The 25917-nt window shown below is 41.9% G+C and overlaps 1 protein-coding gene across 3 annotated transcripts in view; it reads right to left on the minus strand.

Moving 5' to 3' along the window:
* Positions 1–25917, minus strand: part of LOC121004186 (protein TBATA-like) — a 71304-nt gene that overhangs the window by 43592 nt on the left and 1795 nt on the right. For all 3 annotated transcript variants that reach the window (XM_040436332.1, XM_040436330.1, XM_040436331.1), the window contains exons 2-3: positions 24521–24607; positions 832–887 (exon numbers count right to left, since the gene is read on the minus strand). In XM_040436332.1, coding sequence (XP_040292266.1) covers positions 832–878 — 47 coding nt within the window. In that variant the 5' untranslated portion in view covers positions 879–887; positions 24521–24607. The remainder of the gene's footprint in view (positions 1–831; positions 888–24520; positions 24608–25917) is intronic.

Genomic DNA, 25917 nt, shown 5'->3' on the forward strand with positions numbered 1-25917 from the left:
CTTCATATAAGATAGGGCCAGGGGCTATCCATAGTACTCAGTATATTGGGCAGACTAGATGGGCCAAATGGTTCTTATCTGCCGACACATTCTTTGTTTCTATGTTGGTATGTACATCAGTAGGAGGCTGCATCGCTGTGCGATACTGCCACCTAGTGGCTACAATAATTATCTCTCCTGAGAAACAAGAAAAATAATTACTTGTCTCCGGGCGCAGAAGACTGGGGCCCACCGAGGAATCCCCTGCCTCCCCGATTCATTTATATGAACTCATTACAACTCCGAGCTGAATAACGTCATAGTACACTACCTATAGACCTCTATGGGGCCCTATGGTACCATTTTCATCCTTAATCACAAATTGATCCTGGATCTCGGAATCTGTTGTTCGTTCTGTATGCCTGACTTACTACAGATATGTTTTTTTGTGGTATTCTATATGAATCTGACATAAACATTGTGCATTCTTTATTGGAGGCCGTATTGTGGAGGCACTGCTTCTAGGGGAGACTAACTCTTACATATGGGGCTGTACAAAGTACTATATGCTGGCACTCAGAATTGCAGGTACTTTGCTGTTCCTCTGTCCATACTGTATGGCTTTATTGGTTTGGTTGAAGATTTTCTTTGACTTTAGATTGTAACCTATGCATGCAGCATTTTTTTTAAATGTGGCTGGCGGGCATTGTGTTAAAGTCTGGCAATGCCAGATTCAGAGAGCTCCGGCAGGCTGTTCTTTGCCGAAACAGCCTGCTGGAACTCATGACACTAGTGTATAACTAGCCTTAGAAAAATCACATAATTAGGAACTAATATTCTGTTAGTACTTACTGTGTTTGGCGTAAAACAGGCCGAGGCTCATTCGTCTCACTCAGCATTTCACTATTCTATAATATAAAAAGCATATTATTACATTTCTTTAATTCTATTTATATAAGTAAAGTGAGGCTGGTGCCCCCGCAGAAACACAATCTTTATAGCAACAAGAGAAACACATCAAAGGAACACTGGAAAAAATAGATGCACTGGGCAGATTTACTTAAACTTGTGTTAACTTGTGATGCATGGATAGACAACTTTGTCTAACAACTATTGCTTGGCTTACTTTGAGGCAGAATTTTAGTGGTGCAGTTTTAGCAGAATACATAGCATCTTAGGTTTTTCCTGTGAAGCCCCATCCACTCCCTCGCCCTCTAAGGTCCAACCCCTTTTCAAGCAAGTTAGACAAAATTGTAGATGCTCAAGTTATGCCAGTTTACACCACTTTTTAGACAGATTCTAGGTGCAGACACATTAATAAATCTTGCTGACTGTGCTATGCCCAGCTCAGGGCTGAGGAACAGTGCAAGATTCGAAGGACATCATAGACAGAGATCTACGAGCCTTCAAGCCTTGCACTAGGCATAACACAAGTTATCCATGTTTTCTGTTGTGTTTCTTTAATAAATAGCTGTAAAGGCGTCATTTTCTGTTTTATACTACACTGTACAGCATATAAATATTTAGCTTTTGCTAATTTTTACACCAAAAAAATGATTAAAAAAACTCTCATGCAAAGTACGTGGTCCATGCAATTTTTTTTTGTACAATGACCTTTTTATATTGTACAAAGTTAGAGGTAGGTAGAGCGTCCTAAAAAATGATTTTAGGGATTTAGGTTAAAAGCTTAGGGTAAGGACCTCAAAGGTAATATTTTCCAAAATACTACCGGTACCACGAGCCACACAAGAAAGGCAGCGGGAGATTAGGGAGGTTAACAAGTGGCTCAAGAACTGGTGTAGGAAGGAGGGGTTTGGGTTCCTGGAGAACTGGACCGACTTCTCTGTTGGCTACAGGTTCTATTGTAGGGATGGACTGCACCTCAATGGGAAAAGGGCAGCTGTTTTGGGGGAGAAGATGGCTAGAAGGTTGGAGGAGTGTTTAAACTAGGGACTGGGGGAAGGGTAATTACGTTATAGGATGGGAAGATAGTGCAGATAGAGACCGGGGCAAAGTAATGGGACTTGGGAAGAAATGGAAGGAGGGAATAGAACAGCTCAGAAGGAAAAGTGTAGGGTACAAAATATACATAAACCTCTTAACCCCTTAGGGACCCATGACATACTGGTACGGCATGGTTCCCGAGTCCTTAAGGACCCATGACGTACCGGCGGGCGGTGATCGGAACCCGGTGCCTGCTCAAATCATTGAGCAGGCACCTCGGCTAAATGCGCGGGGGGGTCCCATGACCCCCCCGTGTCGGCGATCGCCGCAAACCGCAGGTCAATTCAGACCTGCGGTTTGCGGGTTTTACCTGCTGCGGCGGTGGTGCCATCGGGTCCCCATGGGGCTGTTGGGGGGCCCCGATGGCATGGAAGGCAGCGTGATGCCTTCCTGAGGCATCTGCGCTGCCTTCCGGTGACGAGCCTGTGAGATCCAGCCCCCTGGATCTCACAGGCCAGAAGCTGTATACAGTATTACTCAAACAGCCAATGCATTCCAATACAGAAGTATAGGAATGCATTGTAAAGGATTAGACCCCCAAAAGTTCAAGTCCCAAAGCGGGACAAAATAAAGTGAAAAAAAAAGTTGAAAAAATAAAGTTTTCCCCCCAAAAAATTAAAAGTTTCAAGTAAAAATAAACAAAAACGTCATTTTCGTCAAGTAAAAAAAAAATGGTAAAAAATAGGGGAATTTTTTTTTTATACATATTAGGTATCACCGCGTCCGTATCGACCGGCTCTATAAACATATCACATGACCTAACCCCTCAGATGAACACTGTAAAAAATAAAAAATAAAAACTGTGCTAAATAAACAATTCTTTTGTCACCTTACATCACAAAAAGTACAACAGCAAGCGATCAAAAAGGCCTTTGCCCACCAAAATAGTACCAATCTAACCGTCACCTCATCCCGCAAAAAATGAGCCCCTACCTGAGACAAGCGCCCAAAAAATAAAAAAACTATGGCTCAGAATATGTAGACACTAAAACATAATTTTTACATAAATAAAAAAAAAGTATACATATTTGGTATCGCCGTGTTCGTATCGACTGGCTCAATAAAAATATCACATGACCTAACCCCTCAGATGAACACTGTAAAAAAAAAAAAAAAAAAAACTGTGCTAAATAAACAATTTATGTACCCCAAAATAGTGCCAATCAAACCGTCATCTCATCCCGCAAAAAATGAGACCCTACCTAAGATAATAAAATGAAAAAACTATGGCTCTCAGAATATGGAGACACTAAAACATGATTTTATTTTTTGTTTCAAAAATGATATTATTGTGTAAAACTTACATAAATAAAAAAAGTATACATATTAGGTATCACCGCGTCCGTATCGACTGGCTCTATAAAAATATCACATGACCTAACCCCTCAGATGAACACCGTAAACATTTTTTAATAAAAACTGTGCTAAATAAACCATTTTTTGTCACCTTACATCACAAAAAGTGTAATAGCAAGCGATCAAAAAGTCACACGCACCCCAAAATAGTGCCAATAAAACCGTCATCTCATCCCGCAAAAATCATACCCTACCCAAGGTAATCGCCCAAAAACTGAAAAAATTATGTCTCTCAGACTATGGAAACACTAAAACATTATTTTTTTTGCTTCAAAAAAGAAATCATTGTGTAAAACTTACATAAATAAAAAAAAGTATACATATTAGGTATCGCCGCATCCGTGACAACCTGGTCTATAAAAATATCACATGATCTAACCTGTCAGATGAATGTTGTAAATAACAAAAAATAAAAACGGTGCCAAAACAGCTATTTCTTGTTATCTTGCCTCCCAAAAAGTGTAATATAGAGCAACCAAAAATCATATGTACCCTAAACAAGTACCAACAATACTGCCGCGCTATCCCGTAGTTCCTAAAATGGGGCCACTTTTTTGGAGTTTCTACTCTAGGGGTGCATCAGGGGGGCTTCAAATGGGACATGGTGTCAAAAAAAACTGTCCAGCAAAATCTGCCTTCCAAAAACCGTATGGCATTCCTTTCCTTCTGCGCCCTGCCGTGTGCCCGTACAGTAGTTTACGACCACATATGGGGTGTTTCTGTAAATTACAGAATCAGGGCCATAAATGTTGAGTTTGGTTTGGCTGTTAACCCTTGCTTTGTAACTGGAAAAAATTATTAAAATGGAAAATCTGCCAAAAAAGTGACATTTTTAAATTGTATCTCTAACACCTAAAGGGTTAACAAAGTTTGTAAAATCAGTTTTGAATACCTTGAGGGGTGTAGTTTATAGAATGGGGTAATTTTTTTCGTGGTTTCTATTATGTAAGCCTCGCAAAGTGACTTCAGACCTGAACTGGTCCCTAAAAATTGGGTTTTTGAAAATTGCTTCTAAACTTCTAAGCCTTGTAACATCCCCAAAAAATAAAATATCATTCCCAAAATGATCCAAACATGAAGTAGACATATGGGGAATGTAAAGTAATAACTATTTTTGGAGGTATTACTATGTATTATAGAAGTAGAGAAATTGAAACTTGGAAATTTGCAATCTTTTTAATTTTTTTGGTAAATTTGGTATTTTTTTATAAATAAAAATTATTTTTTTTTACATTATTTTACTAGTGTCATGAAGTACAATATGTGACAAATAAACACTCTCAGAATGGCCTGGATAAGTCAAAGCATTTTAAAGTTATCAGCACTTAAAGTGACACTGGTCAGATTTGCAAAAAATGGCCAAATCCAGAAGGTGAAATAGGGCCGAGTCCTTAAGGGGTTAAATGCATGTATACTAATGCCAGAAGCCTGACTAATAAAACTGGGGAACTGGAATTAGTGATGTGTGAGGAGGACTATGACATAGTGGGAATAACTGAGACATGGCTGGATGATAGCTATGACTGGGCGGTTAATGTACAAAGTTACAGTCTGTTTAGAAAGGATCGCCAAAACTGTCTAAAGCCCACAGTCCGGGAAGATATAAGTGAGGGACTTGAACATTTTACTGTGAGTAGAAATACATGGAGGCAAAAACAGAGAGTTTATTATAAACCACCTAATATACCAGAGTCCACAGAAAATCTGCTACTAAACGAGATAGATGAGGTGGCAAATCATAATGAGGTGGCTATTATAAGGGGACTTCAACTACCCAGATATAGACTGGGAAACTGGAACTTGTATATCTCATAAAAGAAAACTTGGCAGAAAGGTTCTTGGCAATAACCAAAGACAATTACCTTTCCCAACTGGTTCAGGACCCAACTAGAGGGACGGCCATACTGGACTTAGTATTAACCAATAGACCTGACAGAACAACAGATGTGCATGTTGGGGGACACTTGGGAAATAGTGACCATAAAGTAATGACCTTCCAATTATCATTCAAAAGAGTGTTTCTTTAGGGAGGAACAAAAATACCAAACAAAAAAGCAAAATTTAGCTAACTAAGGGAGGCCATAGTCCTAAATAACTGGGACAAAGTTCTCAAAAATAAAATACCTTATGGGAATAAAAGATTAATGAAGAAGAAAAAAACAATGTGGATAAATAGAACTGTATAGAAAGCAATAAATGACAAAAAGAAAGCATTTAAATCACTAAAACAGGAGGGTGGCGAGGAAGCACTGAAAAACTATAAGGAAAAAAATAGAATATGTAAAAAACTAATAAAAGCAGCCAAACTAGAGACCGATAGATTAATTGCCAAAGAGAGCAAAACTAACTAAGGGTACTTTCACACTAGCGGCAGGACGGATCCGACAGGCTGTTCACCCTGTCAGATCCATCCTGCCTCTATTTTGCCGTGCCGCCGGAGTGCCACTCCGTCCCCATTGACTATAATAGGGACAGGGGCGGAGCTCTGGCGCAGCACGGCAGTGCACGGTGAGAGTCCGCCGGACTAAAAAGTCAGACATGCAGTACTTTTAGTCCGGCGGCCTCTCGCCGTACACTGCCGTGCTGCGCCGGAGCTCCGTCCCCATTATAGTCAATGGGGACAGAGCGGCAGTCCAGCGGCATGGCGAAATGGCATCAGGACGGATCCGACAGGGTGAACAGCCTGTCGGATCCGTCCTGCCGTTAGTGTGAAAGTAGCCTAAAATGTTTTTCAATTATATAAATGGTAAAAAGTATAAATCTGAAGGTGTCAGCCCTCTACAGAGTAACGAGGGGGGAGTTGCAGAGAGCGATAAGGAAAAAGCGAAGCCAAAAAATTATTTTTTTCTCCACTGTATTCACTGAGGAAAATAAACTGTCAGATGAAATGCAGAATGTAAAAGTTAATTCCCCATTAAAAGTGCCCTGTCTGACCCAGGAAGAAGTACATCGGCGTCTTAAAAAGATTAAAATAGACAAATCGCCAGAACCAGATGGCATACACCCCCGTATCCTAAGAGAATTAAGTAATGTCATACCCAAACCCTTATTTCTAATATTTAAAGACTCTATACTGACAGGGAGCATTCCACAGGATTGGCGCATAGCAAATGTAGTGCCAATATTCAAAAAGGGTCCAAAAACAGAGCCCAGAAACTATAGGCCGGTAAGTTTAACATCTGTCGTGGGTAAACTATTTGAAGGTTTTCTAAGAGATGCTATCTTGGAGTACCTCAATGAAAATAAGCAAATAACACCATATCAGCATGGCTTTATGAGGGATCGGTCATGTCAAACTAATTTAATCAGTTTCTATGAGGAGGTAAGTTCTAGACTTGACAGCGGTGAATCATTGGATGTCGAATATCTGGACTTCTCCAAAGCATTTGACACTCTACCGCATAAAAGGTTAGTATGAGAATGCTTGGACTGGGAGAAAATGTCTGTATGTGGGTAAGTAACTGGCTCAGTGATAGAAAACAGAGGGTGGTTATTAACGGTATACACTCAGATTGGGTCACTGTCACTAGTGAGGTACCTCAGGGGTCAGTATTATATTCTCTTCAATATATTTATTAATGATCTTGTAGAAGGCTTGCACAGTAAAATATCAATTTTTGCAGATGACACTAAACTGTGTCTGGGCCGCCAGATGAGACGCATCAGGAGGAACTGTACGGATAATAAGGTGATGAGGGAACAAGTAGACTTCCTTAGTGACAGATTCATTACAAAAGGCTATCCACCACAGTTAATTAAAGAAGAAAAAAGCAGGGTTCTAAAGGAGACACAAAGCGACAGCTTAAAACCAAAAATTAACAGCAAAATCAACCCACATATGTACAAACCGAGTCTCATTACAAGATACAACTCGAAACATAAAACAATCAGACAGATCATGACCAAATACTGTCCGATTCTACAAAAAGACCCTGTTCTAGGGAAAGAAATCCCTAAGCAACCAAATTTGATTTATCGTAGAGCCAAAACGCTAAAAAACCTAGTGGCCTCCTCTTGCCCGGGGAGAGAGGGTGTTGTGGCCACTTCGGTATGCCATAATAATAATAATAAAAGGCTAGAAAACAAGAAAGGTGTATTTAAATGTGGAGTGCGAAGATGTAAATGTTGCGTTATGATACAATGCGCTACTGGCGAGCTCCAACTATCACCATCTAACAACACAATCACCTTCAAACACCATATTAACTGTGGCACTATGAATGTAATATACCTACTCCAATGCCCTTGTGGTCTCAATTATGTAGGCTGTACTACCCAAACTTTAAGGGAACGTATGAATGAACATCGCTCCAACATCAATAGAAAAATCACCACCCAGTGTATCGCGTCATTTCGCTACGGAACATGAGGGCAATCCGGCCCCTTTAAAAGTGATCCCCTTTGAACATGTACCTTCCTCCTTCCAGCAACTTAGTCTTAAAGAGATGTTTTGGATCTACCACCACCTCAACACGCTTACGCCCTTTGGCCTGAACGAGTCACTTGAATATGTTAACTACTGATAGAATTATTCAGGCTTTTTTCTCACCATCTTTGTAGCTACTTTCCTGATGTTTTTAGATATTCTTATATGTGTATATATAATTTTATCCTTATATATTATATATATTTTTTTTTATATATACAGTCTTGTGAAAAAATTAGGACACCCTTTGAAAGCATGTGGTTTTTTGTAACATTTTTAATAAATGGTTATTTCATCTCCGTTTCAACAATACAGAGAGATTAAAGTAATCCGACTAAACAAAGAAAACTGAAGAAAAGTCTTTTCAAGATCTTCTGTAAATGTCATTCTACAAAAATGCCTATTCTAACTGAGGAAAAAGATAGGACACCCTTGCCCCTAATAGCGAGTGTTACCTCCTTTGGCTGAAATAACTGCAGTGAGACGGTTCTTGTAGCCATCTACCAGTCTTCGACATCGGTCTGAGGAAATTTTACCCCACTCCTCAATGCAGAACTTTTTCAGCTGTGAGATGTTTGAGGGGTTTCTTGCACGTACAGCCCTTTTCAAGTCACCCCACAGCATCTCAATGGGATTCAAATCTGGACTTTGACTTGGCCATTCCAGGACTCTCCATTTCTTCTTTTTCAGCCAATCTTTGGTTGATTTACTAGTATGTTTTGGGTCATTGTCATGTTGCATGGTCCAGTTCCGCTTCAGCTTTAATTTTCTAACTGATGGTCTCACATGTTCTTCAAGCACCTTCTGATACACAGTAGAATTCATCGTGGATTCTATGATGGTGAGCTGACCAGGTCCTGCTCCAGCAAAGCAGCCCCAAACCATGACACTTCCACCTCCATGCTTCACAGTTGGTATGAGGTTCTTTTCTTGGAATGCTGTGTTTGGTTTACGCCAAACATGTCCTCTGCTGTTGTGTCCAAATAATTCAATTTTGGACTCATCTGTCCAAAGAACATTATTCCAGAAGTCCTGGTCTTTGTCAACTTTATCGCTGGCAAATGTCAGTCTGGCCTCGATGTTTCTCTTGGAAAGCAAAGGTTTCCTCCTTGCACACCTCCCATGCAAGTTAAACTTGTACAGTCTCTTTCTGATTGTAGAGGCATGTACTTCTACATCAACAGTAGCCAGAGCCTGCTGTAGTTCTCGAGATGACACTTTAGGGTTTTTGGATACCTCTTTTAGCATCTTGCGGTCTGCTCTTGGGGTGAACTTGCTGGGGCGACCAGTCCTGGGCATGTTGGCAGTTGTTTTGAAAGCCCTCCACTTGTAGACTATCTTCCGGACAGTGGAATGGCTGATTTCAAAATCTTTTGAGATCTTTTTAAATCCCTTCCCAGACTCATAGGCTGCTACAATCTTTTTTCTGAAGTCCTCTGACAGCTCTTTTGCTCTCACCATGGTGCTCACTCTCACTTCAACAGTCAGGAGCACACCAAACTAAATGTCTGAGGTTTAAATAGGGCAAGCCTCATTCAACATGCAGAGTAACGATCTACTAATTATGTGCACCTGGTGTGATATACCTGTGTGAGATCTGAGCCAATTTAAGAGGGAATACATGTGAGGGTGTCCTATCTTTTTCCTCAGTTAGAATAGGCATTTTTGTAGAATGACATTTACAGAAGATCTTGAAAAGACTTTTCTTCAGTTTTCTTTGTTTAGTTGGATTACTTTAATCTCTCTGTATTGTTGAAACGGAGATGAAATAACCATTTATTAAAAATGTTACAAAAAACCACATGCTTTCAAAGGGTGTCCTAATTTTTTCACATGACTGTATAAGTATCTATATTAACTCTATCGTAAGTACCCCCCCCCTTTTTTTTATTTTTTATTTCATCTATTTGTTCCCTTATCTTTTCGAGTGTCTGTATATATTATAGCAACCATGGAATTACTGCAAATCTTTGATGCTATTCTAACTTATACAGTGCTGCCTATAATTATTCATACAAATTTTGACTTAAAGTTACTTTTATTCAACCAGCAAGTAATTTTTTGACGGGAAATGACATAGGTGTCTCCCAAAAGATAATAAGACGATGTACAAGAGGCATTATTGTGGGGGAAAAAAACTATTTCTCAGCTTTTATTTACATTTGAGAAAAAAATACAAGATGTTCCGCACTGTGGAAAATCTCAGATGATGTGGTCGGAAGCCAAAAGTGACACCTGTGCTGGCCAGGAGGATAGTTAGAGAGGTGAAAAAGAATCCAAGGATCACCACCAAGGCCATCCTGGTGAATCTGGGCTCTGCTGGTGGCAATGTCTCAAGGCAGACAATCCAACGGACACTGCACAATGCAGACCAAGGAGGACACCACTTCTCCAGATAAGGCACACTAAAGCTTGGCCTTTGCAAAAGCTCATCTGGACAAAGAAGAAGACTTCTGGTCTTCTGTGTTATGGTCAGATGAAACAAAAATTGAATTGTTTGGTCACAATGATGTTTTCTTCATTTGGCGTAAAAAAGGAGAAGCCTTCAACCCAAAAAACACCATCCCCACTGTCAAACATGGTGGTGGGAACCTAATGCTTTGGGGGTGTTTTTCAGCCAATGGACCAGGGAACCTAATCACAGTAAACGGCACCATGAAAAAAGAGCAATACATGAGGATTCTCAACAACAACATCAGGCAGTCTGCAGAGAAACTTGGCCTTGGGCACCAGTGGACATTTCAGCATGACAATGACCCAAAACACACAGCAAAAGTGGTGAAGAAATGGTTAGCAGACAACAACATTAACGTTTTGGAGTTGCCCAGCCTGAGTCCAGACTTGAATCCAATTGAGAATCTGTGGAGGGAGCTAAAGATCAGGGTGATGGCAAGAAGACCCTCCAACCTGAAAGATTTGGAGCTCATTGCTAAAGATGAATGGGCAAAAATACCTGTGGAGACATGCAAAAAGCTGGTCTGCAATTATAGGAAGCATTTGATTGCTGTAATAGCCAATAAAGGTTTTCTATTGATTATTGAGAAGGGTATGAATAATTTTGGACTGGACACTTTTTGCTCAAATGTAAATAAAAGGTGAGAAATGTTTTTTCCCCACAATAATGCCTCTTGTACATCGTCTTATTATCTTTTGGGAGACACCTATGTCATTTCCCGTCAAAAAATTACTTGCTGGTTGAATAAAAGTAACTTTTAGTCAAAATTTGCCAGGGGTATGAATAATTATGGGCAGCACTGTATATTTCTATTCCAACCCTTAATTGATGAGCGTATACCCCTCTAACAAGATTAATAGTATTATTATAATAATAATAATAATAATAATAATATTAATAGGGTGAGTAATGATTACATGTAGTGATTTTACCTTACCATTATTATCATCATGATTTTTCCATTCATTTGTTTACATCTACTTATGATTAATTTACCACCATTGTGTATGTATATATATACGTGTAAATGTGTGTATTTTTAGGTGCACGGTTTTTTATTATCATTTACACTCTGTATGCGTAAAGCTGCTTTTTATGATATTTTTATGATATATTTATTATTTTATTATATATATTTTTTATGTTAATTAATTATTTTCTTCAATCATCCCCAAATGTATCTATAGGTATTTGCATACACATGCCCCATTTAGGATGCTAAAGTATATTTTTCTGGGTAATAACCTAGCTAATATCATATATTTGTTTGGGGTAATAATGTAGCTAATATTGTGCCTTGCCCCCTGCCAATATATATTGCGTGAGTTCTCTTCCTTTTCGCTGTTTTACTCTTGTTGTTATCTGTTGATCTCCCCAGTGGTGCCGGACCGGAAGCCTGTCTGTGCGTTCCAGCGTGGAGCGCACATTGGGAACCGTAAGTTCCGCAGTGCGTTCCACGGTGGAGCGCATGGTCGGGCCGGAAGTTCTGCCTACGTCTCTTTTTCCTCATCCACTCCCTCAGGCCATGAGTGCGCGCACTAGGGGGCGTACCTCTTTCCTCAGCATCCCACGTGTCTAGTCCCGGCCCCACAAGACGCCTCCCTTAGATGTTTGGCGGTTTTACAGCCCTATTTAAATAGGGCTACCAGGTAAAGATTGTTCTAATATATACACATGCTTTTATGTATTTGCTCCTGATGAAGGGGTTTGCACACCCCGAAACGCGTTGAGCTGTATGTCCTCATTAAAGAAGCCAAAGTCTTCATTAATAATACTGAAGTGAAGCCTTTTCTTCAACACTGGGCAACGATCAGCATTTGAGTTACTACAGGCGATCCTGGCTTGGGGGTTTGTTGGTCCTGTCTGGTGTTTTGGGTTTATCCTGCGGGCCTCCCCCCTTTGAAGTGAGTTATCCTATTTTATTATTACTATTTGTTATCATACACCCAGTACGTTTGTATACCTCAGTGTATATGCAACAATCGAATGTGATTTTTGGATACCAGCGAACCCCATAGTTGCGGATTCAATTGGGGGGTCTATCGCCTGGTATACCAATACCCATAATTTTTGGGTCACTTTCTTCATGCTTGTCTCCTTGTAGCACTAAAACGCTAGCCAAATATTCTCTAGATCATTCTGTGGGCTTATCAGATCCAACTGTACTACTCTGGGATTTGGCGCTTCTAATTGGGGGTCTACCTTTTTGACTGGTCTTGTCTGGTCCACTATTCCCCAGTAAACCTCATTAGACTAACACAGTCACCACCACTGACAGATGAGGTTTAACACTGACAAATGTAAGGTTATGCACATGGGAAGGAATAATGCAAGTCACCCATACATACTAAATGGTAAAACACTGGGTAAAACTGACATGGAAAAGGACCTAGGAATTTTTGTGAACAGCAAACTAAGCTGTAAAAACCATGGGTTGCATCAAAAGGGGCATAGATGCCCGTGATGAGAACATAGTTGTACCACTTTACAAATCACTAGTCAGACAACACATGGAGTATTGTGTACAGTTCTGGGCTCCTGTGAACAAGGCAGACATAGCAGAGCTGGAGAGGGTTCAGAGGAGGGCAACTAAAGTAATAACTGGAATGGGGGGACAACAGTACCCTGAAAGATTATCAACATTAGGGTTATTTACTTTAGAAAAAAGACGACTGAGGGGAGATCTAATTACTATGTATAAATATATCAGGGGTCAGTACAGAGATTTCTCCTATCATCTATTTTCACGCCAGGACTGTAACTGTGACAAGGAGACACCCTCTGCGTCTGGAGGAAAGAAGGTTTGTACACAAACATAGAAGAGGATTCTTTACGGTAAGAGCAGTGAGACTATGGAACTCTCTTCCTGAGGAGGTGGTGATGGTGAGTTCGCTAAAAGAGTTCAAGAGGGGCCTGGATGTATTTATTTCTGGAGTGTAATAATATTACAGGCTATAGCTAGTAGAGATGGGTCGTTGATCCAAGGAGTTATTCTGATTGCCTGATTGGAGTCGGGAAGGAATTTTTTCCCCCTTAAGTGGGGAAAATTGGCTTCTACCTCACAGATGGTTTTTTTGCGTTCCACTGGATCAACTTGCAGGATAACAGGCCGAACTGGATGGACAAATATATTTTTTCGGCTTTATATACTATGTTACTATGAAATATTCTCCTGTTAGTGACTTTTCCAAACATGGCCTAGACTATGTTGCGACTGCAGTAACATGCCATAGTTGCAAGTTTGGTAATCAGTGAACACTTAGGGTCACTTAAAGGGGTGACTCTGCGGAGCGTGGAGAGGGGCCTCTCTTTCAGACATGCTGGTGACAGGCATCTGCTCGCTGTAAGCTGCGGCAAGCTGTGTACACAGTGTTTCCTGGTAAAAACTTAATTTTTGTTTGGCCCTTAAATGGATTGTCCGGGTTCAGAGCTGAACTCGGACATACCCTTAATTTTCACACAGGCAGCCCCCCTGAGGCTAGCATCGGAGCATCTCATGCTCTGATGCGCTCCATTGCCCTGCGCTAAATCGCGCTGACATGGGTTCTTTTGTTTATCATAACACACTGCCAGGCAGAAACTTCCGCCCGGCAGTGTGTTCTGGGACGTCACCGGCTCTGATGGGCGGGCTTTAGCGCTGCCGTAGCCGTTTTACTGGCTAGGGAAGAGCTAAATCCTGCCAATCAGTGCCGGTGACGTCACCGGGCTTCCTGGCAGGCCCATGGAGATCCCCGGTACGTCACCGGATCTCCAAAAAATGCTTTTGCCCTGCGCGATTTAGTACAGTGCAAAGGAGAGCATCGTAGCATGAACTGCTCCAATGCTCAAGTCAGGGGGGCTGCCGGGGTGAAAATGGAGGTATGTCCGGGTTCAGCTCTGAACCCGGACAACCCCTTTAAAAGGGAGGAAAACATGCCCCCATTTTGCCTTAATGACGAAGGTCTAAAAGCATGGCTATCCAGTATTCATCAGACTGCTTGATGTCACCGATTCCCTTGTCAGTGTGTAAGCAAGCGAGCATACAGGTCGCCATTCTGGCCAGCATGCCTGAGGAGCCAGTTCTTTCCAACTCCTCCACTGCGACGATTGAGTGTCATGGCTGGTGTCACCGTCACTGTCATCATCATCTTGCTCCTCTTCCTCCTCCTCAAGTACTGCACCTTCTCATCCTCCACCATGGGAGTTTCTCATTGTGGATCCCCAATAGCTATAGGGCAGACAGAAAAATGTGTTAGCTGTTCTTCTTCCTCCTTCTTTGTTGCCACCTATTACATGAGCATCAGCGTCTCTTCAAAAATACATATGAGGGGGATGAGGTACAAATGTAGTATGAACAGCATGAGTTGCCACTGTCTGACCTGGAAATGGTACATGCTCCCTGCAGATGCAAAATTGTTCACAGCTTTCCGCTGCTCGTACAGACGCTTAAGCATGTGCAATGTTGAATTCCAGCAAGTTGGAACGTCACAAATTAAAAGGTGAAGCTGCAGACCATTCTTACTTCTAATCCAGGAGAGCGTTCCTCACCACTTGAGAATGGCTGAAAAGAGGAACAGTCTCCTGTACATTGCCAACACTTTGTGCAAGCCAGTGCATTTTTTTTTTAAATGGTCATGCAGAGAGCATGTGTTTATTTCCCTAAGTTCAGGGCAGCCAGTATGTTTGCCCATTGTTCCTGACTACCTTGCCTAGTTAGAGTCGGCAGGATGACAGCCAGCAGGATGTATTTTAGCAACTGTTGGCCGGTGTGGCTACTGTCACCCAGGCCGATTAACTCCAACACAGAGTGGCAATGATTGACTTGACACGTGATAGGAAGGAGGGGTGGTGTGAGCTGTTCCCTGCTGCTGTTGGGGACAGAACCATGTCCATGGAGGAGGAGGTGGAGGAGGCATATAAGTGCTTGCCGTGGAAGCCAAGCCGATACAATCTTGGATAGGGGATCAAAGGGACCTGGCCATGTTGCTGGGGTGCAGCCTCTCCACTGCCACAAAAAACATTGACCCAGTGGGCCATGAAAGACATGTACTCTCCCTTCCCATAAAGACTGCTCCAGGTGTCCACCGTGGAGTGCAGCTTGATGCATGTGAGAGTATAAGGCACTTTTACAATACATAAATGCACCGCCAGCAATGTGGCCAGGTGGGGGTTCAGCTTGTAGACAAGCTAACTACTGTTGTTGAAAAGTTGTTTCATGGCCAAACATTCCGTTATAGATGTCTCATGATGGAGCTGAAGAGAAGGAGGAGGTGATGATGACGAAGATGATGACAAAAATTCTGTATTACTTAGGGATGTGGGTTGGCTACCACAAAGAGGATCAGGAGGACAGACTTGTTATGATTAGGAATGTTGGCCAGCTGTATTTTCCCAAAGGATCCAGTTATGCCGCCTCATGTGGTACAATAGACATCTGGTAGCTATGAATGTGTTTGAATGGCCTTGGCTTATTTTAATCCTGCTGCTGTGAAATATCATTGTTGGCTCCCGGGCCCCCCTCCCCTACTGCGTTTTTCCCGACTGCCACTGTTACTGTCCCCACCACTAATGCTGTGGATACAGGTGCCACAATTACCACTACCATCAACACAGCTATGCATGGGGTCCCCAGCCTGCTCCCCATCCTCCTCCTCAGGGCAGCCTAAAAGGTGATGGCTTTCACACAAGCTGTTAACAGGGAGACTCTCTTGACTATCTGCCATTGGGTGTGGTGTTTTTTTTTGCCACTTCTTAGGAAAAAGGAAGGCACCCCACTAGGAAGGGGTGGTGAAAACTAAGAGGGGTCCAATGAGAGCCTTCTCTGGGGCTGCAAGGAGGGGAAGCAGGAGGAATATTGTGACTCCTGGCTGCATGAAGCAGTGTTGGACTCCAAAGTCACCTGCAAATCATCGTTCTACGACTGAAAGGAAGAGTGAGAATCCAAGCTACAATATCATCCTCTTTCTCCTCAATGATAATGTTGCACCTTTCTGAAGCCAGCAGAGGGACAACTTCAGACTCCTCCCCCTCCTCCTCTACCTCTTCCTCTTCCTCCTCTTCCTCCTCTTCCTCCTCTTCCTCCTCTTCCTCCTCCTCCTCCTCCTCCTCTTCCTCCTCCTCCTCCTCCTCCTCTTCCTCTTCCTCTTCCTCCTCCTCCTCTTCCTCCTCCTCTTCCTCTTCCTCCTCCCCACATTCAGGATCTTCCGTTTGGAACCCTTCTGTAGTCCTGACCTATTTGGGCTTCTCAGATAATTTTGTGTGATACCCTGTGTATTGTTGTAGTAATCATGTATATGCTAGTTTGAATATAATGAGGAACCTCCCCCAAAAAAATGGATCGTAAATGTGTAGAGACAGAAATAAACAGAAATCAATTTAGGCCTAAGGATAATTGTGTATGATACCCAGTGTTTTGTTGTATTGATCACCTATATGGTGGTTTAATTTAATTGAACAACCTTTCAAAAATAAAATTCCAACTGTGTGGATATTATATAAATGAAAACACATGATTAAAGAGGACCTTTCACCTTGAAAAACATTGTGAACTAAGTATGCTGCCATGGAGAGCGGTGCCCAGGGATCTCACTGCACTTACTATTACCCCTGGGCGCCGCTCCGTTTTCCCGCTATGTCCTCCGGTATCTTCACTCACTAAGTTATAGTAGGCGGTGTCTGCCCTTGTTCTGTGGGCATCTCCTTCTCCTAGGCTGTAGCGCTGGCCATTTGCAGCGCACAGCTCACAGCCTGGGAGAAAAAATCCCTGGGCACCACTCTCCATGGCAGCATACTTAGTTCACAATGTTTTTCAAGGTGAAAGGTCCTCTTTAAGGGCCAGACTTGGCGATAATTTTTTACATATCATTCACTAGTAAATTATTGCCCTAGCCTGTGTATTGGTGTACTGATCACCTATATGCTAGTTTAAATAAATTTAACAAGTCCCAAGAAAATACATTTCTAACCGTGTGCATATAGAATAAACAGAAACAGATGATTGAGGCCTGACACTCAATTTCAAGTTAACACTAACAGGTAAACTGCTGGCCTAGTCTGTGTATTAGTGTACTCGTCATCACCTATAAGCTGGTCTAATTAAATTGAACAGTCACAAAAAAAAAAATTTCAACTGTGTGAATATTAAATAAACAAAAACGGATGATTAAGGGCCAGATGATTAGGGGCCAGACAGATTTAGACAGATTTAGCCCTAATATTTTGTTCTCAATCACTGATGTATAAAAAATAAATAATAAAAAAATAATATATATATATATATATATATATATATATATATGTGAGATGACCTTACACAGTGTTCTTACTAGTACTCTATATGCTATGCTAGATTGATGGTAGAACACGTGTTGTAAAGTTTTGCTTATTTCATCCTTGTTCGCTCATCTTTAATTGTGGGGACAAATGACTATTGTAAGACAGCAGGGCTGGTATTATAAAGAATTGAGCACTGGATAAACCAAGTTCAGCTTCCACTTTCTTCCATCCCCTATTTGCTATTCTTAAGGCTGTATTACAGCAGCTTATTGTCGGGCAGATCATCACTGGCAAATGCTTGTTCATCAGGCAATCACAATCTTTAAGCAAGTTTAAAAATCATAGCTTGCTGGCGGCAGATCGTGCTGTCTAATACCGATCTTCTGCTGGCAAATAATGGTTCTGTATGTGGACGAGCAATGGCATTAGCGATAACCCCTCCCCATACTGTCCTCCACTAGAGAGCAGACAATTGCCCAGAAGGAATGCTTCCTTTCCGTCAATCGCCTGCAAAATCTGCAGTCACAAAGAGATTAATTAAGTGACAGTGCGCATGATCTACCTGTGGGGTACAGAGCCTTCATTTTGGTGATTGGTGGGGGTCCCAGCAGTGGCACTCCCACCAATCTAACAGTTATCCCCAACCTGTGGATAGAGGATAACTTGAAATTATTAGAATACCCATTTAAAGTGTGCTGTATAGAATACAAATTGCTTTATTGCATAAGCTTTTATGTGTAAAATAGCAGGGTCACTATAAGAACATGTAGGACTGCTTCATTACCTGTTATGTGTTGCTATGGAACTTGCTTGTTTAACACAGAACAATACCCTTTAAATTAGTATTTTAAGACAGGCAACGTTACCATAGAGCCATGCCTGGAAAGCAGAACACTAAGTGAGAGGTTCAGAGGATAACAATGCTCACAGGATTCTGAACATTAAGGACTTACAATGAAAGACATCCGTATTCCCCTCTTTACACAATATTTCATTGACATTTATCTTTCAGTATGATTGATATTGCACGCCTAGCTTCACAATATAAATTGGCAAAAAAGGTACTTTAGCTTTGAGTTAATACATTTTATTGTATTTTATGTAGACACTTAATAATTAGTATTCCTGATTATAACTGACAGAATGTATCCATCTCCAGAGTTTTTTTTTTTACTGACATTTTAAGACTGCTGTACACATTACCTCCTGAAATCCCAATATTATGCAAATTATCTCTTTCAAAATAAAGAAAGGAAAGCTGTGCCTCTGGTGCCACCAGCTCCAGGGCGTAATAGTGCCTCAGCAACAGTCATTAAGTAGCCAGATTATTCCTTGCTATAAGTCATATAATAATACAAGTGTCTATTGCACCATATATGAGCATTTCAACCCAGAGAGGGGTTCATTTGAAAGAATGAAACGTCAAAGAAAATGAAAATTAACATAATAAACACAATGAACACAAGGCTATCAAGTGTCTTCCTAACCGGAATCGCGGCTTAAAACTGATTGCTCAGGATCTGTCTTTGGAAGAAAGAAAGTCAACACACATACTACTGACTTGACATCCACACTGACCATGTAGCTTGGAATTATTTTAGGGATAGAGTGCCAGTATGAAATTTTTTTTCGTGCATACAAGTGGAATTTACCAGGGAGATCACCTCCTGTAGGGGAGGAGTGTTAGGGTCCTTCCAATGCCTGGTTACCGTTAATTTGGTTGCCATAAGTATATGAGCCAACACAGTTCTACATTTGCTGTCTATAGTGTCTATACCGATGAACAGAAGTGCCAATTCAGGTGATAAAGGAGGCATTTTAGGCATAAGGGTGGCCAGTAAATGCTGCACACTACTCCAAAGGTGGGAAACCCTGGGGCAGGACCATAGGATATGAAGGAGGGACCCCCTATGCCCACATAATCTCCAGCAGTCAGGAGTGACAGAGGGAAACATCAGGTTTAGTCTATTCGGGGTAAAGTACCATCTTAAGCTAGTTTTGAAAATAGCCTCTTGCTGTGTCACACATTGGAAAGAGGAAGTGGCTATTCTGAAGGCTGCATGCCATTGTTCTTTAGTAAACGTTTGATTAAGGTCTTTTTCCCATGCTTTCAGGGGGGACGGTTTTGTCCACTCTTTCCCCCGACTAAGAAGATCATAAAAGAGAGAGATGCCTCCCCTTTTCGGGAACCTGTCATGTAGGAATCTTTTGACTGTCTGCGGGAATTGTAGGGATGTACCTTGCATCTTTTTTAGAAAGGATCTGATTTGTAGGAATTTGTAAAAATACCTGTGGGGAATATGATAAGTATCATGCAGATGGGAAAAGGATAGGAGTTCCTCCTTGTCCATCAGATCTTGCACTGATCTAATACCCTGGGTGATCCAACTCTGAAGGTTGAGTCCCGGAATGTGGTCAGCTAGACAGTTCGTGGATATGACCTGGGATGGGATAGTCCCTGCATTACCAGTACTGCCAAGATATGATTTCCACGCTGTGAGGGATAATTTAACTGCATGCAGAGGGGAAGGCCTAGTATTAAGATTCCACACCGCGCTCATCATTGGTGAGCGGAGGGAGGAGAGGTTGAGAGATGTTCTCTCCATGGTTACCCAATGTTTATCCTTGGAATCATTCCACCAGTGAACTAGTTGGTCTAGCAGGCATGCCGTGCGGTAGTGTTTTAGGTTAGGCACTCCCAATCCCCCTATTCTTTTGTGTGTGGTCAGGGTTGCGTATGCTACTCTTGGGTGTTTAAAGTTCCAGATGAAGTCCATCATCTGTTTTTTAGCTTTGTTAAAGAAACTGTCGGGGATCGGGATAGGCAGGGTTCTAAAGAGATAGAGAAGTTTGGGCAGAAGCAGCATTTTGTACGCTGCAACTCTCCCAAACCAAGAGATCATGTGATTCTTCATATTTTTTATGTCCTGCTGTATTTCTTCTAAGAGAGGAGGAAAATTGGAGTGGAATGTTTTTGATGTTGGGTGAATTAGTTTTATTCCCAGGTAGGAAATATTTTCCTGTTGCCAATCCAGGGGAAACAGGTGTTTTAGTAGTAATAATTGGTCAGTCGGGATGCTAATTGGCAAGCATTGAGATTTATCAACGTTCAATTTGTAGTATGAAACCTGACCGAAGGATGTCAGTAGGTCAAATACTCCGCGGAGGGAAACTTCAGGGTCCGTGCAGACTACTATAATGTAGTCGGCAAAGAGCGCCAGCTTATGTTCTTTCGGTCCTATTCGTAGGCCTTTGATATTGGGGTTACACCTAATTTAATTCTGCTAGTGGTTTGATGGAGAGAATAAAAAATAAAGGGGACAGTGCGCACCCTTGTCTGGTGCCATTAGTCAGCTTGAAATTCGTGGACAGGGCGCTATTTGTGAACACTCTGGCACAAGGGTGGGAGTATAATGCAGCGATGGCTGAGTAGATCGGTCTAGAAAAACCGAACTTCCATAACACCGAGAAGGCATAAGGCCAATTTATACGGTCGAACACCTTCTCGGCGTCCAGTGTCAAGAACGTAGTCGGCTTGGCCAAGCGTTCTGCTGTTTGCATAAGTGTTAAAAGACTCCTTGTATTATCCGGTGCTTGTCTCCCTGATACAAAACCAGTTTGATCTATAAAGACTAAGGAGGGGACAATAGAAAGAAGTCTGTTCGCCAGGATCTTGGCATATATTTTGATATCACAATTTAGCAGTGAAATTGGTCGGTAATTAGTTGTTTGTAAGGGAGATTTTCCCGGTTTCGGTATGGTTACTATCAGCGCCTCTAACATTTCTGGCGGTAAACGACCAGAAGTCATTGCCGCATAGAATACTGGTAAGAGATGTTTAATTAAGTGAGCACTGTATTTCTTATAGTATAGTGAGGAGAAGCCATCAGGGCCAGGAGCCTTGTTTAGAGCCTCTTGTTCTTCTGGGGTTAGTTTAGGGAGATCAACTTGTCCCAAAAAGGAATTGATCTCGTCCTGGGTTGGTTGGGCGGTATTAGCATCATCTGCCAGATTATATAAATGTTTGACCTTTTAAATGAGCCTTGAAACATAATTAATGACTTAATGATAAAAATGATTTGTGTATTTATTTGATTTAGATGTATTGTTATTGTTTACCTCAATGCATGCTTTGTGTTTTTGCAAGTATTTATTTTAGGAATTAGTGTTTAACTTGTAAGCGTCCTTGTCGCCATGACAACTAGACGCTGTGTTAATAAACACTGACTCACACCAGCGCAGTGAGGTCAGAGGCCAGACGAAACACGAATCCGCGCGGAACGGCCGTCACCGCTCTCTTGTCTGTGCATTTTGCCGTTATGCTCCTGCCTATCGTTTTTATCCATGAAGAATAAAGGATTACATTTTATTCCAGCAGTGGTGAGTGCCGCCCTCTTTTTTAAATATTTTTCTCTATACATCTTGTTCATTTATTGAGACTATCCACTATTGGGCAGAGAACCACAATCACTGGCTGTACGCATTGACAGGGTAGCCCAGGACCCCGTGCATCCTCACATCACACACAGCAGTGCCACCCCCACTCCTCTTTACCTCTATGTTATGAGCCTTGAAACATAACTTAGCTTTATAGTCAAGGCAGTACCTCATCTGCAGACAGCTGTTTTGGGGTGATTGCCCCTCATCAATGCAGCCTTAGCTGGGTGAGAGGCCTTTGTCGGGAAACCGAAGGATACTATTTCTCATTGTGAAGAGTGCCTAGTAGACATGAGGAGACTTATAGGCCATGCATTGCTCTTCTGGTGCTCTCCATAAGGCCTCTTTCACACGAACGTGTGCGCCCCGTGGCCGTGCTGTGGCCTGCAAATTGTGGGCCTCAATGCACGGACACCCACCATGGGGCAGCTGCAGCAAATTACGGACCCATTCACTTTAATGGTTCCGCGATCAGGCCATTCCGCAAAAACATAGGACATGTTCTATCTTTTTGTGGAACGGAAGTACGGGACGAAACCCCACGGAAGCACTCTGTAGTGCTTCCGTAGGGTTCCATTCCGTGCTTCTGTTCCGCACCATTCCGCATCTCCGGATTTGCGGACCCATTGAAGTGAATGGGTCCGCATCCGTGATGCGGAATGCACACGGAACGGTGCCTGTGTATTGCGGATCCGCAAATGCAATAAGGCTGGGTTCACACAGGCGAGATTTCCGCTTGGGTGCAATGCGTGAGGTGAACGCATTGCACCCGCACTGAATCCATTCACTTCTATGAGGCTGTGCAGATGAGCGGTGATTTTCACGCATCACTTGTGCGTTGCGTGAAAATCGCAGCATGCTCTATATTGTGCGTTTTTCACGCAACGCAGGGCCCATAGAAGTGAATGGGGCTGCGTGAAAATCGCAAGCATCCGCAAGCAAGTGCTGATGCGGTGCGATTTTCACGCATGGTTGCTAAGATGAAAGTCTATTCACTGTATTATTTTCCCTTATAACATGGTTATAAGGGGAAATAATATCATTCTTTAATACAGAATGCTTAGTAGAAGGTCAATTGAGGGTCAAAAAATAATTAACTTACCTCCTCCTCTTGATCGCGTAGTTGCCGATCTCTTCTTACTTCTTTTATCATGAGCTGCCGGCTAAAGGACCTGTGGTGACGTCACATCGCATGGACCAATCACATGGTCCATCACCACCTATGTGATGAGCTCAGTGACGTCACCACAGGTCCTTTGACAGGTCCTGAAGAAAGAACAGGAGACCGGCAGCTACGCGATCAATTGGAGGAGGTGAGTTAATTTTTTTTTCTATTTTAACCCTCAATTGGCCTTCTACTATGCATTCTGTATTAAAGAATTATATTATTTGACCTTATAACCATGTTATAAGGGAAAATAATTACATCTACACAACACCGAACCCAAACATGAACTTCAGTGAAGAAGTTCGGGTCTGGGTACCACTGTCAGTTTTTTATCACGCGCATGCAAAACGCATTGCACCCGCACGATAAAAACTGAACAACGGAATGCAATCGCAGTCAAAACTGAGTGCAATTGGGTACCTACTCGTGCGGATTTGCCGCAATGCACCTGGGACTTATCCTGAGCCAAAACGTGACGCCCGTGTGACCCCAGCCTAAGCCTAAGGCCTCTTTCACACGAGCATGACGGATTGCCTCGGATGCGTTCAGTGAAACTCGCACGATTTTGCAAGCAAGTTCAGTCAGTTTTGTCTGTGATTGCGTTCAGTTTTGTCCGCTCGGGTGCAATGCGTTTTGATGCATTTTCCCGCGAGTGATAAAAAACTTAAGGTTTACAAACAACATCTCTTAGCAACCATCAGTGAAAAATGCATTGCATCCGCATTTGCTTGCGGATGCAATGCGTTTTTCACTGAAGCCCCATTCACTTCTATAGGGCCAGGGCTGCATGAAAAACGCTGAATATAGAACATGCTGCGTTTTTCACGTAACGCAGAACTAATGCGTGAAAAAAACGCTCATGTACATAGACCCATTGAAATGAATGGGTCAGGATTCAGTGCGGGTGCTATGCATTCACGTCACGCATTGCAGCCACGCAAAACTCGCTCGTGTGAAAGGGGCCTAAGAAGAAATAGTATACTTCCAGACCCAATATTGTCAAGGCCTCTACTTAGATTTATGAACGTCGACTTCACGCGACAAATACTGAACCCTGACTTTGGAAAAAGATCATTTGTAAGTATACCTGAAGACCTATAGAAAAACATATCACAACACTACAACATAAAGATATGTCCACTCTTTCCTTAGCTTGAATTTGGTTAATGACACCTTTTTCTCAAGAAAGAAACTCAAAACAATACTGAGCCATGTTATAAAAACCTTTGACAGGCTGCTACACAGAACACTACTACAGAACTACTGGGTGGCCACTCATAGACAGATATAGCATAGACATCTCATGACACACTATTGCAAAACGTGGTCATCTTGTTCCACACATCTCGGTATATGTTGAGCCTCGAGGAACGTAAGGAAAGATTTGATAAACTCAACTTTCAGTCTTTATATGAAGCAAGAGAATGCCAAAAACAGTTACCTCTGTCAAATGGGTTATTGAATTACAATTCAGGGACTTGCACTGTATGGTTCAGGGTCTTTCTACTGGAATTTTTCTTTCTTTGCACTGTTGATAAAGAAACATTAGTGTAAGAGGGAAGGCTCTCTTAGGCCTGGGCTGCACTGCGACTTTTTGTAGCCCAGCCCTTAAGGGAAAGATCTTTCCTGAGGCTAGAGAATCAATCTAAAAGTACCCTTTAATCTTTGACTTCATCAATGTCTCACCTTAAGTGGTTTTCTCATACAGACAACCATGCTTTCAACTCAAGCTGACCTCACGAGCTCATCACTGGCATTTGAAATCCTGAGATCAGCTAATATCATCAAGGGAAAGGTATTCTCTAATCTGTCATCTCTGGCAAGCCCTAATAAGAACAGTAATACACGTACAGAATGCCTGCCGCTGACCGGATTAGTAATTTATCTGTTGATACTCACCTCCGTTCCTCCTCTGTGTGCATATCGGCTATTGAATGCATTGACAGGACTCCTATGCATACATACATAATGGAGAGGACTCCAGAAGAAGTCCTCTCTATGCCTTCCATGACGGCTTATAGTGAGGGGAATGGGAGTGAGTATCAACATACAAATTACTGATCTGGATTCACCAATAGGTGTTCTATACCTGTGTTCTATACCTTAATAGGGCTTGCCATAGATGACAGGTTCCCTTTAACCTGCAGTAGAATCTACCATTACATGCTAACCATTCATTTGCATGATTCACTCATGGTCTATGTGGAACAATCCTTTTAAGACAGTATCTGATTACCTACCTTATCCCCTATACAGAGTAGAGTAGAAATCTGGACAGGACACATACACATTCATAATTTGACCTACTGTATATAGGACCCTTTATACCCAATTAACACAGTATCTCAAGAATATTTTTGCAAGTTGGCATCATCCAGGAATCCCTCTTTATTCATCATCAAATCATAGTTCCAAATAACAATCCATAATTTTTAGAATAATATATAAAACCAGAAGAGTATTTATGTTTTAAAACTATTCTGGGTGATGGTGGCAAGTCTATTTAAGTAGTTTTATTGTGTTTATTTTGTGGGAATTTTAGATGATGCATGGCATGGCGCATGTTGATGAGCAACTGGAAATATTTTGACAGTAGCAGTAAGAGCCCCAGAAGGTGAAGGGACTCGGACACCTCCATATAGTGAACGCATTGCCATTGACATAAACTATGAGGGAAGTAACTGTTAATCTAGTAAGGAACTACTTTTGTCACACACCATATAATGAAACAATTGATTTCCTTTAGATAAGAATGACACATTAAAGGTTACCTTGAATATAAAACAAAGTTGCCATCACTCTGTTCAATTTCAGACCTCTGATATTCAACTGCTCTTA

This window comes from Bufo bufo, chromosome 6 (assembly GCF_905171765.1).
Source record: "Bufo bufo chromosome 6, aBufBuf1.1, whole genome shotgun sequence".
In the NCBI taxonomy this organism is placed as follows: Eukaryota; Metazoa; Chordata; class Amphibia; order Anura; family Bufonidae; genus Bufo; species Bufo bufo.